General features: G+C 35.3%; 1 protein-coding gene across 1 annotated transcript; it reads right to left on the reverse strand.

Moving 5' to 3' along the window:
• Positions 1-531: 531 nt before the first annotated feature.
• Positions 532-15,723, reverse strand: LOC113813434 (neural cell adhesion molecule 1). The gene is made up of 9 exons (XM_070132642.1): positions 15,434-15,723; positions 9,507-9,680; positions 8,348-8,503; positions 6,488-6,634; positions 5,673-5,828; positions 5,339-5,485; positions 2,919-3,089; positions 2,325-2,492; positions 532-1,662 (listed from the first exon to the last, which is right to left on the reverse strand). Exons 1-9 carry the CDS (start codon positions 15,621-15,623, stop codon positions 1,478-1,480), a joined length of 1,494 nt encoding a protein of 497 aa, XP_069988743.1. The 5' UTR covers positions 15,624-15,723; the 3' UTR covers positions 532-1,477.
• Between the last annotated feature and the right edge of the window lie 807 nt (positions 15,724-16,530).

Below are 16,530 nucleotides of genomic sequence, written 5' to 3' on the forward strand. Positions count from 1 at the left end.
TCTATAAATAAGCAACATTGCCGTTGTGACAGTGTGTTTGTATGTGGTTCCATGGTCGTTTTTATAATTTAACTTAGACACATGGTTGACGATATGAGTCAGTGCCATGTATGTGAGAGTATCGGTAAGAGAATGTATGTGAAAGCGAGCATTTACATACGCACAGAACACGTGATCTTGGCCAGATTCAGAGTTCGTGTATTGCAACATCCATCGGAGTGGGTATTCGAAAAGTGTGTGTGTGTGTGTGTGTGTGTGTGAGTGTGTGTGCGTGTGTGTGTGTGTGCGTGCGTGCGTGCGTGCGTGCGTGCGTGTGTGTGTGTGTGTGTGTGTGTGTTTGTGTGTGTGTGTGTTTGGTGCCGCCCATGATAAATCTGCGCTCCTATAGCACTAGTGGATTGAAATTAATGATAATAAATGGAAATGATTGTAGTGGCTTGTTATATGTAAATCAGGAAAGAGACAGGTTTATAATGGTATATGTTGACCGAATTACATATTGTTCCATAAGGGATTTACTAAAATATCAGGAGATTTATATGATTTATATATGTATACATTCCAAAAAATACAATGTAAGAAGTCATGCAGAATTCCCCCTTTTATCCAGAAACCATATCCTTACACAGTTAAAAATAATTCTGGCAGATTACAAGATATGCGGTACAGGTGTCGCACCAACAACATCCATTTACGAGAAAATAAACCACAGGAAACATTCTTCGGGCAACATTTTACGATAATTTCCTCATTCACCTGTATGTTGACACGATGACTGTAGATTATCTTCGTTACTGAATACTTTTCTTTTGGGAATTTTGTATTTTTTGATGGGTAAATAGAGAGACTGACTTATAATTAAGAGGAATGTTCGAATGTCACAATGGTAATACTGCATGAAAACTGGGGATGCCGAAAGTTAAGACATGAATATATTACTGTAATTTGTCTATATTTGTATAGCATAAGCAAAAAAAAAATGAAGTAAATCACTACCACCTATGTAGTAAGGCAAATAAGCTATTATTAAGAATATATTTCAAATCTTTTATGCCAGGCATTCACCCTATGAAAAGCCTTACCGGTAAAGAAGCAAATACGACTGCTATTTTTGTTCCTACATTTTCAAGATATGCGAACTTCACGTGTCAAATGAACGTTATCGGAAAATAGGATTATTGGGACTATAAACCACGAAACAAAAAAGCTACGGCAAGCATCAGACTTTAGCATTCTGTATGAAAATCGTACCACCTATGAAGGACATCAGGTGAACAGCACACGCCAAGCAAGCTGCAGAATAATCTAAGCCTTCGAGAAAGAGCGTCGCTATATGAAGTATTCTGGACATTCCTCCTTCAGGTGAACGCCACTGCCTCCCACGGAAAACCCTAATGACTACTGATCTCCAAGGTATCCAAGGTAAAAATAAGATATGTCTAGTTTATCCAGAATATGCTCTTCGGGGGGAGTCCCGCTACTGAATCCGCTCCCTGAACGAGAAGAATCCGTCCTGCTCGAACACCAGCGTGGCGTGTCTCTCCTCCGTGGTCCCCAGGATGACGGCCCTGCAGGTGTAGCGGCCGTTGTCCCCGACCTTCAGCGTCTTCACCGTCAGCTGGGACTTGACGAAGTGCCTCACCCACACCTTCTCTTCGCTCACTGGGAACACGGGTCATAATGCACCGGTTAATTATGTAAAGGTGTCATTTTTAATACTTATATTAATTCATAAATTAATCTATATTATATTTAATTATGTAAAGATGTCACTTTTAATACTTATATTAATTCATAAATTAATCTATATTATATTTAATTATGTAAAGATGTCACTTTTAATATTTATGGACTTAAATGGTAAGCATAATTATGTAAAGATGTCATTTTTAATACTTATTATATTCATTGATAAATTAATCTATATTATATTTAATTATGTAAAGATGTCACTTTTAATACTTATTATATTAATTCATAAATTAATCTATATTATATTTAATTATGTAAAGATGTCACTTTTAATATTTATGAACTTAAATGATAAGCATAATTATGTAAAGATGTCATTTTTGATACTTATTATATTAATTCATAAATTAATCTATATTATATTTAATTATGTAAAGATGTCACTTTTAATGTTTATGAACTTAAATGATAAGCTAATTATGTAAAGATGTAATTTTTAATACTTATTATATTAATTCATAAATTAATCTATATTATATTTAATTATATAAAGATGTCACTTTTAATATCTATGAACTTAAATGATAAGCATAATTATAATGTGACTCTTCACTCTTGACGCTTCCCTTTACCTTGTATCCGATATTTTTCCGATTCTTCAATCATGTGGCCGTCTTTGAACCACAAGACTGTAGGCTTGAGAAGGCTGCCAGAGGTGCAAGATATATCGATGTTGGAACCCCAAGGAAACTTCCAGACGGAATCGCTACCACTAAGTCGGAGATCAGCGGACAATGGTGCTAAAAATAAACCGTATGTACTTTCTTACGTGAACTGCTAGTACGGGCAAGCTTCCATACAGATAACCTACACATATACATGAAGAAATGAAAAGATCTATGTAACATACACATATACATGAAGAAATGAAAAGATCTATGTAACATACACATATACATGAAGAAATGAAAAGATCTATGTAACATACACATATACATGAAGAAATGAAAAGATCTATGTAACATACACATATACATGAAGAAATGAAAAGATCTATGTAACATACACATATACATGAAATGAAAAGATCTATGTAACATACACATATACATGAAGAAATGAAAAGATCTATGTAACATACACATATACATGAAGAAATGAAAAGATCTATGTAACATACACATATACATGAAGAAATTAAAAGATCTATATAGACGTTACATTACCTTTGGCTGTATTTAGAAGGTGTGGTCCATGGGCAGGCAAGTGTTCCACGAGAGTGCAGGTACGACAGCAAAACCTCGCAATGTAATCGGTGACGCTGCACTCAGTACTCAGGTACCTCACGCAGTCATCGTGGTCAATCACGTCGGTGCAGTTGGGATGAATTGTAACATCTGAAGGGAAATGGCGAGTTGTTCAGATTGTCCCATGAACAACGTTTGGGCAGTGAGTGAAAAGAAGAGTTGACATATCGGGGCCTTGTTTAATGTTGTTGGTTATGGGATGGAAGTTGTTCAGATTATCCCAAGAACAACGTTTGGGCAGTGAGTGAAAAGAAGATTTCAAATATTGGGGCCTTGTTTAATGTTATTGGTTATGGGATGGAAGTTGTTCAGATTATCCCAAGAACAACAATTGTGCAGTGAGTGAAAAGAAGAGTTGACATATCGGGGCCTTGTTTAATGTTGGTTAGGGGATGGAAGTTGTTCAGATTATCCCAAGAACAACGTTTGGGCAGTGAGTGAAAAGAAGAGTTGACATAGTGGGGCCTTGTTTAATGTTGTTGGTTGTGGGATGGAAGTTGTTCAGATTATCCCAAGAACAACAATTGTGCAGTGAATGAAGAGTTGAAAGAGTGGAACCTTGTTTAATGTTGTTGGTTATGGGACGGAAGTTGTTCAGATTATCCCAAGAACAACAATTGTGCAGTGAGTGAAAAGAAGAGTTGAAGTAGTGGAGCCTTGATTAATATTATTGGTTGTGGGATGGAAGTTGTTCAGATTATCCCAAGAACAACGTTTGGGCAGTGAGTGAAGAGTTGATATATCGGGGCCTTGTTTAATGTTGTTGGTTAGGGGATGGAAGTTGTTCAGATTATCCCAAGAACAATGTTTAATGTTGTTGGTTGTGGGATGGAAGTTATTCAGATTATCCCAAGAACAACAATTGTGCAGTGAATGAAAAGAAGAGTTAAAATAGTGGAGCCTTGTTTAATATTATTGGTTGTGGGATGGAAGTTGTTCAGATTATCCCAAGAACAACAGTTGTGCCGTGAATGAAGAGTTTAAATAGTGGAGCCTTGTTTAATGTTGTTGGTTGTGGGATGGAAGGCCTGGATCCCCCACACGTAGGAATCATAGTCAGGCGGAGTTCAGCACTTTCGAGAATTATACCTGGACGATACGTTGGAAACATGTAAAGAACAATGGGCCATCACACGCGACTGGGTTTGTGGTCCACTTTATTACCGTGAATTTTAACGTTTATTTATTATTTATTATTTATTATTTATTTATTATTTATTATTTATTTATTTATTATTTATTATTTATTATTTATTTATTATTTATTATTAATTTATTATTTATTATTTATTATTTATTATTTATTTATTATTTATTATTTATTAACGTTTATTTATTACGTTTATTTATTACTTTATTACTTTATTACTTTATTTGTGGTACCACTTTATTACTCTATTACCGTGAGATATTCCAATGGAAAAGCGATTTTCAGATAACTGGACGTATAACAAAGATGCAGTATGTTGATAAAAAGGTAGAGGGTCTGTAGATTTAACTGGTTAGAGTCCAAAAGTGCATTTATTCGTTCACTCCGCTAGTTGCTATTTAGGAATATATGTCCGGAACGCACTTATAAAAACACCACCTACTTTTTCTTATTCTTACAGGTGTTATTGATATAATGTCGAACATGAAAATATAATTTTCTATTAAAATGCTACTTGAAGAATTTGATTTCAGCATATTTGGACCATGGATTTGGGGCCATCATAGAATGTCGATAAAGGCCTAAGAATCTCGGCTATGGAACCTAGATTAATGTGACCTTAATACTCAATGACCAGTGTCTAAGTAAAGGTCAAGATATAATAGTATATTTCTTGAAAAGTAGACATACGTGATTGAAAACTAAAAAATGTCTATATTGCCTGTTATGTTGTGATAGCGTGAGCTTGTTCTTTGAAAGAAATAAGAGCTGAGTTGCCATTTCATAACATTTATACTTTTATATAGAATGTTAATGGCCAAAGGCTCACCAACAGACTTTTGTGCATAAAGTTGTAAACAAAATCATCAAGATGGAACTGTGGTAAGATGAGGGATATATGTTTGGAGACTTTTTTGGCGAAGAAATGCAACGTTTTAGATCAAATGCATGTTTGTTTGTTTGTTTTGTATGCATCTCACTTTCCATTCACACGTTGCCGAGAAAGTTTGGAAATCCTCCGGAGTAATCTAGAACTATTTTTGATAGATTCAGCCCCTACGATGCTTACTTTACCGTATCAACCTTCAGATGAAAAAAAAAATCTAGAATTGCTACTTCGAAATAACTCTAAATCAGAATAAAGACACCAGAGAAACATTTTTTTTCCCCGTGAGCCACACGTACTTACCTGTCACCTTGACCCTTATCTGGCTGGTGTCGGACCCGGCTTCGTTCGTCGCGTTGCAGATGTAGCTCCCGCTGTCGCTCTCGTCGGCGTTTTTGATGGTGAGTGTGTCCACCACTGTCGTTAGTAGTCGATCCACCGAACCGTTTTCTAAGAAATCACCAAGAAAGTCAGTTATCTAAATAAACAGGATCCTTAATTAACATCTTTTAAGAATGAGTTTTATGGATGCACACTATGAATGAGAAACCGAAAGATTTCATAATTCGCAAACTCTGAGAAACCGAAAGATTTCGTTATTCGCAAACCCCAATGGAATCTGAAGACGTTTACATACCTTTCCTCAAATATTTCTCAGACTCTACAATCGCCTCGAAGTTCTTGTACCAGGCGATACCAGGTGTTTGGTAGCCCTTGGCCTGGCACTTCAGAGTCACATCGACCCCGGCCGGATACAGCTGGTCCCTTGACGTGATGCGAGCTTGGATAGGGGCTGTTGGAAGGACAACTCATATCTTAAGTATACGTGAATTATTTGCTGTTGCACTTGACAGAACGTAAGAGGAATATTCTCTCTGTCATACAAAACATCTAAACGTAGTGAGTCAGAGAAGAACACTGGTCTACAACAAAGATGAACATTTAAACAAACACACTATTTCACTCTCTCTATCTATCTCTTTCTCTTCCTCTCTACCTCTCTCTCTCTCTCTCTCTCCCTCTCTCTTCCTCTCTCTCTCCCTCTCTCTTCCTGACTCCCTCTCACCCTCTCTCTCTCTCTCTCCCTCTCTCTTCCCCTCTCCCTCTCTCTTCCCCTCTCCATCTCTCTCCCTCCCTTCCTCTCCCTCTCTCCCTCTCTCTTCCCCCCTCTCTCTCTCTCTCCCTCTCTCTTCCTCTCTCCCTCTCTCTTCCTGACTCCCTCTCTCCCTCTTTCTTCCCCTCTCCCTCTCTCTTCCCCTTTCCCTCTTTCTTCCTCTCTCTCCCCCCTCTCTCTCTCTCTCTTCCTCTCTCTCCCCCTCTGTTCCTGGCCCCCTCTCTCACTTTCTCTCTTCCCCTCTCTCTCTCTCTCTCCCTCTCCCCCTCTCCCCCCTCTTCCCCTCTCTCTTCCTCTCTCTCCCCCTCTCTCCCTCTCTCTCACTTTCTCCCACTTACCTTCAGCTCTCAAATCAATGCTGCTGATGTTCCTCCCAGCCTGATTCACCGCCACACAGAGGTAGGTATCAGCGTCCTCCCTCACAAAGTCCTTTATAGTGAGGTCGGATCTTGGTCGTTGTACGAGAGGGTTCAGCGCCGCACTCACTTATGAATGGAAGATGTAATATAGATATATATTATTAATATTATAATATAGTTATATTATAATATAGATATATATTATAATATAGATATAGATGGGTGGGTGGGGGGTAGGGGGGGTAGGATGGGTGGGTGGGTGGGTAAGTGGGTGGGTGGATGGGTAGGGTGGATGGGTGGGTAGGGTGGGGGGAGCTGTAGGGTGGGTGGGGGGGTGGGGTAGGTGGGGGGGTGGGTGGAGGGGTGGGTGGGTAGGGTGGGTGGATGGATGGATGGATAGATGGATGGCTGAGTAGGTGGGTAGGGTGGGTGGGTGGGTGGATGGATGGATGGATGGATGGATAGATAGATAGATAGATAGATAAATAGATGGATAGAGAGATATAGATAGAGATAATTTTCAGAGGAACAAGAAACTCAAAAGAAACATATAGTGATAATGATATATATGTAGAATAGTTTTTCACCATGACGGCACAAACTAACCTAGTAATACTAGTAACTATCAACTATATTTTTAGTGGAGATATCAATACTCTTATTCTAAAAAAAAATAATAATAATAATAATAAATAAATAAATAAATGAATGAATGAATGAATGAATGAATGAATGAATGAATGAATGAATGAATGAATGAATGAATGAATGAATGAATAAATAAATAAATAAATAAATAATATATATATATACATATATATATATATATATATATATATGTATATATAGATATATAAATTAAAATCAAATTTGAGGATATTAGCATTAAAAGCAGATTCCTTTCATTACATCAACATTTTCGTAAGATGTAAGTCCTTGGGAGTACAGCCGTGCAACCAACACAAAATACCATTCAGTAAAAATAGGGAAAAAGCCATTAATACTATACTTTAGTAGGTCTCAAGCATGATTTATGGCCTTTCGTGATAGGTAGGCTAATTAAATCTAGGCTCCAGGAATAATAGCAGCCATTACTAGCCTACTCACTAGCCTCAGTATAAAGACCAACCCTTCTTCTTTAGAACGTACGAACCATGGAACAAGCTTATCAACTCTAATACAAACGATGTCTGTGTTATTTAATTATCAAATTATTTCTAATTTATCTCTACTCTAGGAATAATAGCAGCCATTACTAGCCTACTCACTAGCCTCAGTATAAAGACCAACCCTTCTATTTGGGACGTACGAACCATGGAACAGCCTTATCAACTCTAATACAAACGATGTCTGTGTTATTTAATTATCAAATTATTTCTAATTTATCTCTACTCTAGGAATAATAGCAGCCATTACTAGCCTACTCACTAGCCTCAGTATAAAGACCAACCCTTCTTGGAACGTACGAACCATGGAACAAGCTTATCAACTCTAATACAAACGATGTCTGTGTTATCTAATTATCAAATTATTTCTAATTTATCTCTACTCTAGGAATAATAGCAGCCATTACTAGCCTACTCACTAGCCTTAGTATAAAGACCAACCCTTCTATTTGGGACGTACGAACCATGGAACAAGCTTATCAACTCTAATTCACACGATGTCTGTGTTATTTAATTATTAAATTATTTCTAATTTATCTCTACTCTAGGAACAATAGTAGCCATTACTAGCCTACTCACTAGCCTCAGTATAAAGACCAACCCTTCTTGGAACGTACGAACCATGGAACAAGCTTAACAACTCGAATACAAACAATGTCTGTGTGTAACTTACCACCTAAGGCGTATTTATTGGAGAGTCGGATGAGGCTGTTCCCTTTAAACCAGGCCACGTCCGGTTCGGGGTAACCACTGGCATGGCAAGATATTGTCACCTCGGATCCCAGCTGGACACTCGTGCTTGTTGTCGTCACTTTGGCCTCGACAGGAGCTGAAACAGTGGGGGGGGGGGGGAGTTGAGAAAGAGGGGGATACAATCGAATTTTGTTTTTTGTATTAACATGATATGCTGTAGGATCTTTTGAAGTTATTTTAACAGTGAATTTGTATTCCGCATTGTTCACTTTAATCTTGTATATTATTCTGCTTTGCTTTCTTCATCGTTCAATTATTATTATGGTGGTCTACGCATACAATAAATCTCATCATAAATTTCAGGTTCATCTGTATTCAGCTAAGTTTCTTTCCAATTAGCTATTTTGCCTTCCCGGGTAAACCTAAGTAAAAAAAAGACGAGAAAAAACAAGTCCCCTTCACAAATATACTCCACATACGCTTCCTTCCCACCCCCGACCACGCCCCTTTCATGGCAATTCCTGCATTAAAACTAGAAGCATACGAAATCTTTATATACCGATATACCGTTTAACTCAAAATATGCACGGTGCAATGATGCAATTTTAGTCTGTTTGATGTTTCCTCAACGATTGGTAAAAGGGGAATTCTAGTTGACAGAAAAAAACAAGAATAGTCATAACAATGTTGACAGCCTACGACGTGAAAAAAAAGAAAAAATAAGTTTTATAACATATAGATTATGGATCAGTGACCACTAATGAAATCATTTGGGTGACCTGATCTAATGTTCACCTGCCACGGGCCGTGAAATAGCTTGTTCCGTTAACCTATGTAAAAATCACTTAGCAAGTTAAGTAGGGGCGAAGGAGGTTAGGTGAGTGAAGCAAACAGGAATTTAGACAAAAAAATAGCCATTCCGAAGGAGTTTTAAGCTATAACCAGACTTATATCGGTGAACTTATGCAAAAAACACAAATAAATCAATAAAAAAGGTCTTGGGGATTTACTGCCCACTAGTCCTCAACCCCCTAACTGATGTCCTTGGTGTTTGTGTGTGTGTACGTGTATTCACAATAATAATAACGACCACAATGATAAGGAGAAAAAGAGATTACACTACTGGGCGAATCAGCAACCTTCAGCATTGTTGAGCAGGTGCTGCCCGTACAGAGGAATCTGGTTGGCGAGAGTGCAGGAGCGGCAGCAATAACGTGCGTAGTAAGCCGCTTTGTTGCACAACCCGTACTGCACGACGAGACCGCAGCCGTTGTACACGTTGTTGTCAGAGCAGTTGGGATGCAGTGCAACTCCTGGGGAAGAAGGAGGGTCGGGTTGTCAGAGGTTATTGAATCAATATGTATATTCGTATTAGACAGACAGAGAGAGAGAGAGAGAGTGAATGAGCGAAAACGAGAGAGAGAGAGGAAGAGACGGATAGAAGGGAAGAGAGAGAGAAAGGTTTAAACACATGAATAACAATGATGAACCAATATTAATAATAATATTAACAATAATAATAATGATGATAACAGCAACAACAATAATAATCATAATGATAACAGCAACAACAATAATAACCATAATGATAACGATAATAATGACAATAATAAAAATGATGTGTGTGTGTGTGTGTGAAGGTGAGGATGGTCCATGAATGCACTTGCTGAAAACTGTTTCCTCTTGACTGCGAGACCATCACGCAGAAAGTCTATGATGAGCTTTTATGTTTGTTTTATTCAACCTCTTCTTATATTTCAGGTTTATATCGTGAACTCTAACTCAGCCACTATAAAAGAGAGCTAAATCACCATTTATTATTCTGAACCATTGTGAAATCAAGGACGTATTGCTATTGAAACCAAGTGTTCAAAGCTTTCAGAGCTCCTGGAGAGAGGAATTCGTCGAGCTACTCCACCTTTTCATATTCGTCGAGCTACTCCACCTTTTCATATTCGTCGAGCTACTCCACCTTTTCATATAATCATAACCTTATCCAATGATGGTATTACTGCATTTAATTATTTATGATTTATGGAATCTTATCTCTGTCATGGATAAGCACAGACGCCTAGCAATTAAAAGAAAGGTTTACTTGTCTCTCTAACTCTCTTTCTCTTTCTCTTTCTCTCTCTCTCTCTGTCTCTCTCTCTCTCTCTCTCTCTCTCTCTCCCAAAAAATGTTCAAAGTTAGCAGTTGATTCATCTGTCATTTTGGTTATAAAATGATTTGAAAGATATGATATAGTAGGTGAGAATTAACGATGATGTTTCAGAAACAACTAAAGGTAGATTACGGTGTTCCACAAGGATCAATATTAGGTCCAGTTTTATTTCTAATATAAATGATATGTCACAGTATATGCATGAAGGCATATTGGCAGATGAAGCCCAGTTTTTATCAGCATACACGAAAGAAAACATCGAAGATTTGGTTAAAAATGCTGAGCGTATATTATGTAAAGCCAAGAACGGTTTGCTGCTAAATGCAAAGAAGACTCAGTGTAGGCCTATGTTTACAGGCACGACTAGGGATCAAGGTAAGCACACAGGTAAAAAATATAGGCCTATACATACATCGTCATCTGCTATTCAATGTTCATATTGATGAGATGTGTAAAAAATAAATAAATAAAAGAAAGAAATATTGGAATCATGTGTAGGAAACGCATAAAGAACTGTTTAGATAAAACTACTCGGCATCAAATTGTTCAGGCACTGGTTTTAAGCATTGTTGATTACTCTTAACTAATATGGAGAATAACCAATGCTACTCAGATGGAACGGGCACAAAACAAATATTTTGCAGTCCGAGTGGCAATGGAAGGGATCAGAAAAAATAACAATATCAGCCTGATCATTAAAAAGTTACAGTTGTTAAACATTAAAGTAATATATGTATATATATATATATATATATATATATATATATATATATATATATGTGTGTGTGTGTGTGTGTGTGTGTATGTGTGTGTGTGTGTGTGTGTGTGTGTGTGTGTGTGTGTGTGTATGTGTGTGTATGCGTGTGCGTGTGTGTGTGTGTGTGTGTGTGTGTGTGTGTGGTTCATTGGTGTATAGAATCCCGAACTGGAATTTAACGGACTGGCTCTTGACTTTTCTGTGGAAGGAGGGAACAATGTCAGAACACAACAGACCAGCAGCCTGAGATTGGAACGTCTTCGAATGGAACTCGGATCAAAACATCTAAAATTAATAGGACCAATTTTGCGGAATTCATTGCCTTTGTAGGTTAGAAAAGCAAGTACACTATTATCGTTAAAGACGGGAAATTCAGGAAATTCTTGTTACAAAGCTATAACTAAGGTGTCAAAAGAAATATCTAATCTTCTTTATAACATCTGTGGTACTTTTCTGTTTTATATCATTTTATATTTATAGAATGTAAATTTGTACAATATTAAATGTCTTCATCTAGATACTCTTAATTAGAATATTAGCAAGGAATTATTGGGATACGATGTATATCTTGTATTTTTATTGTATATCATTTATTACAATATTCCTAATTACCTGATATGTAAAGATTACCAAAACTACAACTACAATAACTAATCGAATGCCATGTATATTTTATATTCTATATTGCATATTGTGTTAAGAAAAATGTATTTTATGGAAATAGACAAATGATTTTATTTAACTCTCTCTCTCTCTCCCCTCTCTCTTTCCTCTCTCTCTCTCTCTCTCTCTCTCTCTCTCTCTCTCTCTCTCTCTCTCTCTCTCTCTCTCTCTCTCTCTCTCTCTCTCTATCTATCTATCTATCTATCTATCTATCTATCTCTATCTCTCTTTCTCTTTTTCTTCTCTTTTTCGCATTCTATTCTCTCCTTCCTTCTCTGTCTTTCTTTCCTTCCCTTCCTCGCTCTCTCCCATTCTCTTTCTTTCTCTCTCTACTTCCCTCCACCACCTATCTCTCTCTCTCTGTATGTATGTATAACAATTATGATTATCATTATCATTATTATCACTATTTTTTTTATTATTATTATCATCATTATAATGATACTAATGAAAAAATATGATAATGAAAATGATAAAATCAATATTAATTATTATTAGTACTAATGTAATAATAGTAATGATGATGATAATGAAAATAATAGTAATGATATTGAAAATGCTAATGAAAATAATAGTAATGATTATTATTATTGATGATGATGATAATAATGATAATATCCAACAACGATAATAATAATAATGATAATAAGAATAATGAAAATGATGATAATAATGGTAATGATAATGACAATAATAACAACAATAAGGACGATGATAATGATAATGATAAAAAAATCATAATAATGATAATAATAATAATAATAATAGTGATAATGACTAGTAATGAAAATAATAACAATGATAATAATAATAATATGTAATAATAATGATAATAATGATGATGATGAAAAAATAATAACAACAATAATAATAATGATAATGATGATAACAAAATAATAATAACAAAATTATCACGATAATAACCACCATCATCCACGATACCTGAAATAACGATGATAACGACAACAATAATGATAAACAATAATAATAACAAAAAAAATAGTAATAATCATTATTATTATCTTTATTATCATTATTATCATTATAGCAATAATAATAATAAAATATACAGATAATCAGAATAGTTATAGTGATGATGATTACTATTGTTATTATCATCATCATAATTACTAAAATCATTAGTTTTTATTATTACTACTATTATCATTATCATGTTAATTATAATGATAGTGATTTTATATTAAATCATATTATTATTGTTATCATTATTTCCTTTATTATCAGTCGTCATTATCATCATTACTATAATCATATTGATAATGATAATGGTAATAATAATAATAATAATGAAAACATTAATAATATTGATGATGATGATAACAATAATAATAATAATAATAATAATAATAATAATAATAATAATAATAATTACTTCATATTCAGAAGAAATAAACCATAAAGAACAATAATGAGAATAACAAAAGGAACAACTTCAACAACAACAATAATAATGATATTAATAATGATGAAAGTAATAATAATGATAATAATAATAACAACAACAATGATAATAATAATAATATTAATGATAATGATATCAATAACAATAATAACGATAATAATGACAATAACAACTACATCAATAATAATAAGAATGATGATAATAATGTCAATGATAATAATGATAATGATAACAAAAACGAAAATAATATCAAATAAAAGTGATATTTCAATAGGAAATACAAAAAACAAACACAATAATAATAGTAACAAACAACAATAATGAAAATAAAAATAATAATGATGATAATAACAGTAACAATGGTAATAATTTTAGTAATAACGATAAAAACAATAAGGACGACAATAGTAATAGTCATGATCATAATAATGATTATAATTATCATTAATATTATATCATTATTATACAAACATTGATAATAGTAATATTAATAATAACAATAACAATTATAAAAAAATATCTTACTATAAATAAAGTGTGAGCATGTATGTCTGTTTAGTAAATGTCTATATAAATGTGCAATGCAGCTGTCTTATCGTTCTGACTCCCTCTGTGGTTTTCAAGGTCATAGATAAAAAGAGGGAAATTTTAGATTTACCTTCTGGCAGTTATAACAATATTGATTAAATCATACAAGTAATTATGCATCTACGTGAGCATGCATCTAGTCGTAACTTCATCAACGCCAACTTTTTCGTGTCCCTCTCAAAATGTGTGATATGATGAGCACTTTTATAATATATTCTCTTTGAAAATGCTTCAGTAATAACAATGGTAGAAAAGTGACGATCGATAAAGAAACCACGTAAAAGAGGAAAAAAAATGCTATTGGGAAGGAATAAAGATAAAAGAAAGTGAGATTTAGCTTTAAAAAATTGCTAGGATTTTTAACGAGACGGAGGGGGCTCTACCTGTATGCAATTACCTTGATGTTTTTCACGGGGCTTATTTAGTCTCCCTTTGTTATATAAAGCCAAAACAATCCAGGATAGAAACTTGGTTCCGAGATATATTGTCAGGGTCATAAGTGTATGTTATTCGATTGTTTTGGGCCCAAGAGGGAGCAAAATATGGGGGAAGCATTTTTTAATGACAAGATTTATCTGCTGAACTCCAATTTTAAATACTCTAAATTGGAATTTGAATCGATATTTGATTTTTTTTTATGAACATAACTGTAATTGTTAAAGAAAAAAATGGTTTTCTCATGCTTAGTTAAACCTTGATTGTGCCTGCTTCGTCTTCAGGCAATATTTTTTCACGATTTTGGATAAGGCTACATTTTTTTTTTCAGAAAAAAGAGTGAAAATCCCAAATCTTATTTATTTCAATTTCTTCTCGATATTGTGATGTCCGCGAAAGAAATAGCAAAAAAAATTAAACAAATACAAATCAATTTGTCTATGATTCATTGTGTATGGTATCATTTCTCCCGTCCTCAAAACAAAAATAAAATATATTCGGCGGAAATACCTTACTCTCACGCGTCATGTCATGTCTATTGTCTATCGTGTCCGTCGTCCGTAATCGTTTCTGATCAGCACTGAGATGTAAATACTCACATTTAATCATTAAAACAAAAATGGCCATGGCGAGTGGTGTGCAAAATGGCAAAGTACATATATATATATATATATATATATATATATATATATATATATATATATGTGTGTGTGTGTGTGTGTGTGTGTGTGTGTGTGTGTGTGTGTGTGTGTGTGTGTGTGTGTGTGTGTGTGTCAATTTTTTAATGAATATTTTCTATTTAGATTTCCCTCCGCCGACATTTCATTATCACCATATTTGCCTATTCAAGATAAAAAAAAATTGCTGTGGCCTAATGCCTAAACTATACATAATTTTTCATAATGTTTTGTTTTGTTATTGTCTATAACAATAAATTAATATATCAAACACTCAAAATCTAAATAATTTAATTAAGACTAAATAATTACTTGCGTGTGTGTGTGCTTCTGTGTGTGTTTGTACGCCGAGAACCCACCATCGTTTTGCACCGCTTTCTTCTGCACAGAAGGAAGTGTTTTTGTCATCACTCTAGTCATCACTTCCTCCATGATATCGTTGATGACTTGCGTCAGCTCCGACACCGTCAGCTGGCCGACGATGTTCAGGGGGTCCACCGCCCCGCCGCCGGCAAGCAGAGCCGCGACAGCCACGAGAACCAGCTTCATCGCCCGAGACTCAGACACGCAAGCCCTCTGGCATCAGGCTTCGCACGCCCAAGGGTGACTGGCGCCGCGCGGGTTCCCTGGCGATCTAGACCTCGTATCGGGGTTGCCAGCACGCAGAGCTGCCACGGCGCGATCCGGTGTCTCAATCAGGCGTGAGTGCCTCGCTTTGGCTCAGCCTACAAATAGCGCCATTTATTCTTCGAGGATCGGAGCACCTTATACCGCTTCGTCTCCCTTGCCTCTTCAGACCCGAAGATGGAATCGAGGACGATTCCGAAACTGTTGTCTCACTTTCATCAATAAATCTAGTTTGTACATTGTGGGTTTTTCTTCCATATTATCAACACGGTATTGTGTTTTTCATTGCACCTTCATACATCAAAGACAAAGAATACGTAGTTATTGGCCCTGTCCCTCCCTCCCCTTCCCTCTCCCTCGTCCTCTCTTAATAAACAAAACACCATCGGCGAAGCGGACGGTGTGATGAGAGCGACCCATGCCGGCCTGCCCACTTACATTCAATTTCCGTCAATTTGAGCTTCCTCGCGGGATTGCATGTAACATTATTTGTCACCTCTGGATAATGCCTCCTGGGGGGCCACGGCTCGCAATGAAAGGAGAAATTATTCTATACCACAAAAAGTGAATGTAATAATAGGCATATTATACTTACATACACACACATACACGTGTATGCATATATATATATATATATATATATATATATATATATATATATATATATATATATATATATATATATATATATATATATATATACATATTTATTTATTTATATATATATCTATATGTGTGTGTGTATGTATGTGTGTATACATATGTATATGTATATACATTTAAGTATATATACATATGTATATAAATGTATATCTTTGCCTATATATAT

This window comes from Penaeus vannamei, chromosome 18, assembly GCF_042767895.1.
Source record: "Penaeus vannamei isolate JL-2024 chromosome 18, ASM4276789v1, whole genome shotgun sequence".
NCBI lineage: Eukaryota > Metazoa > Arthropoda > Malacostraca > Decapoda > Penaeidae > Penaeus > Penaeus vannamei.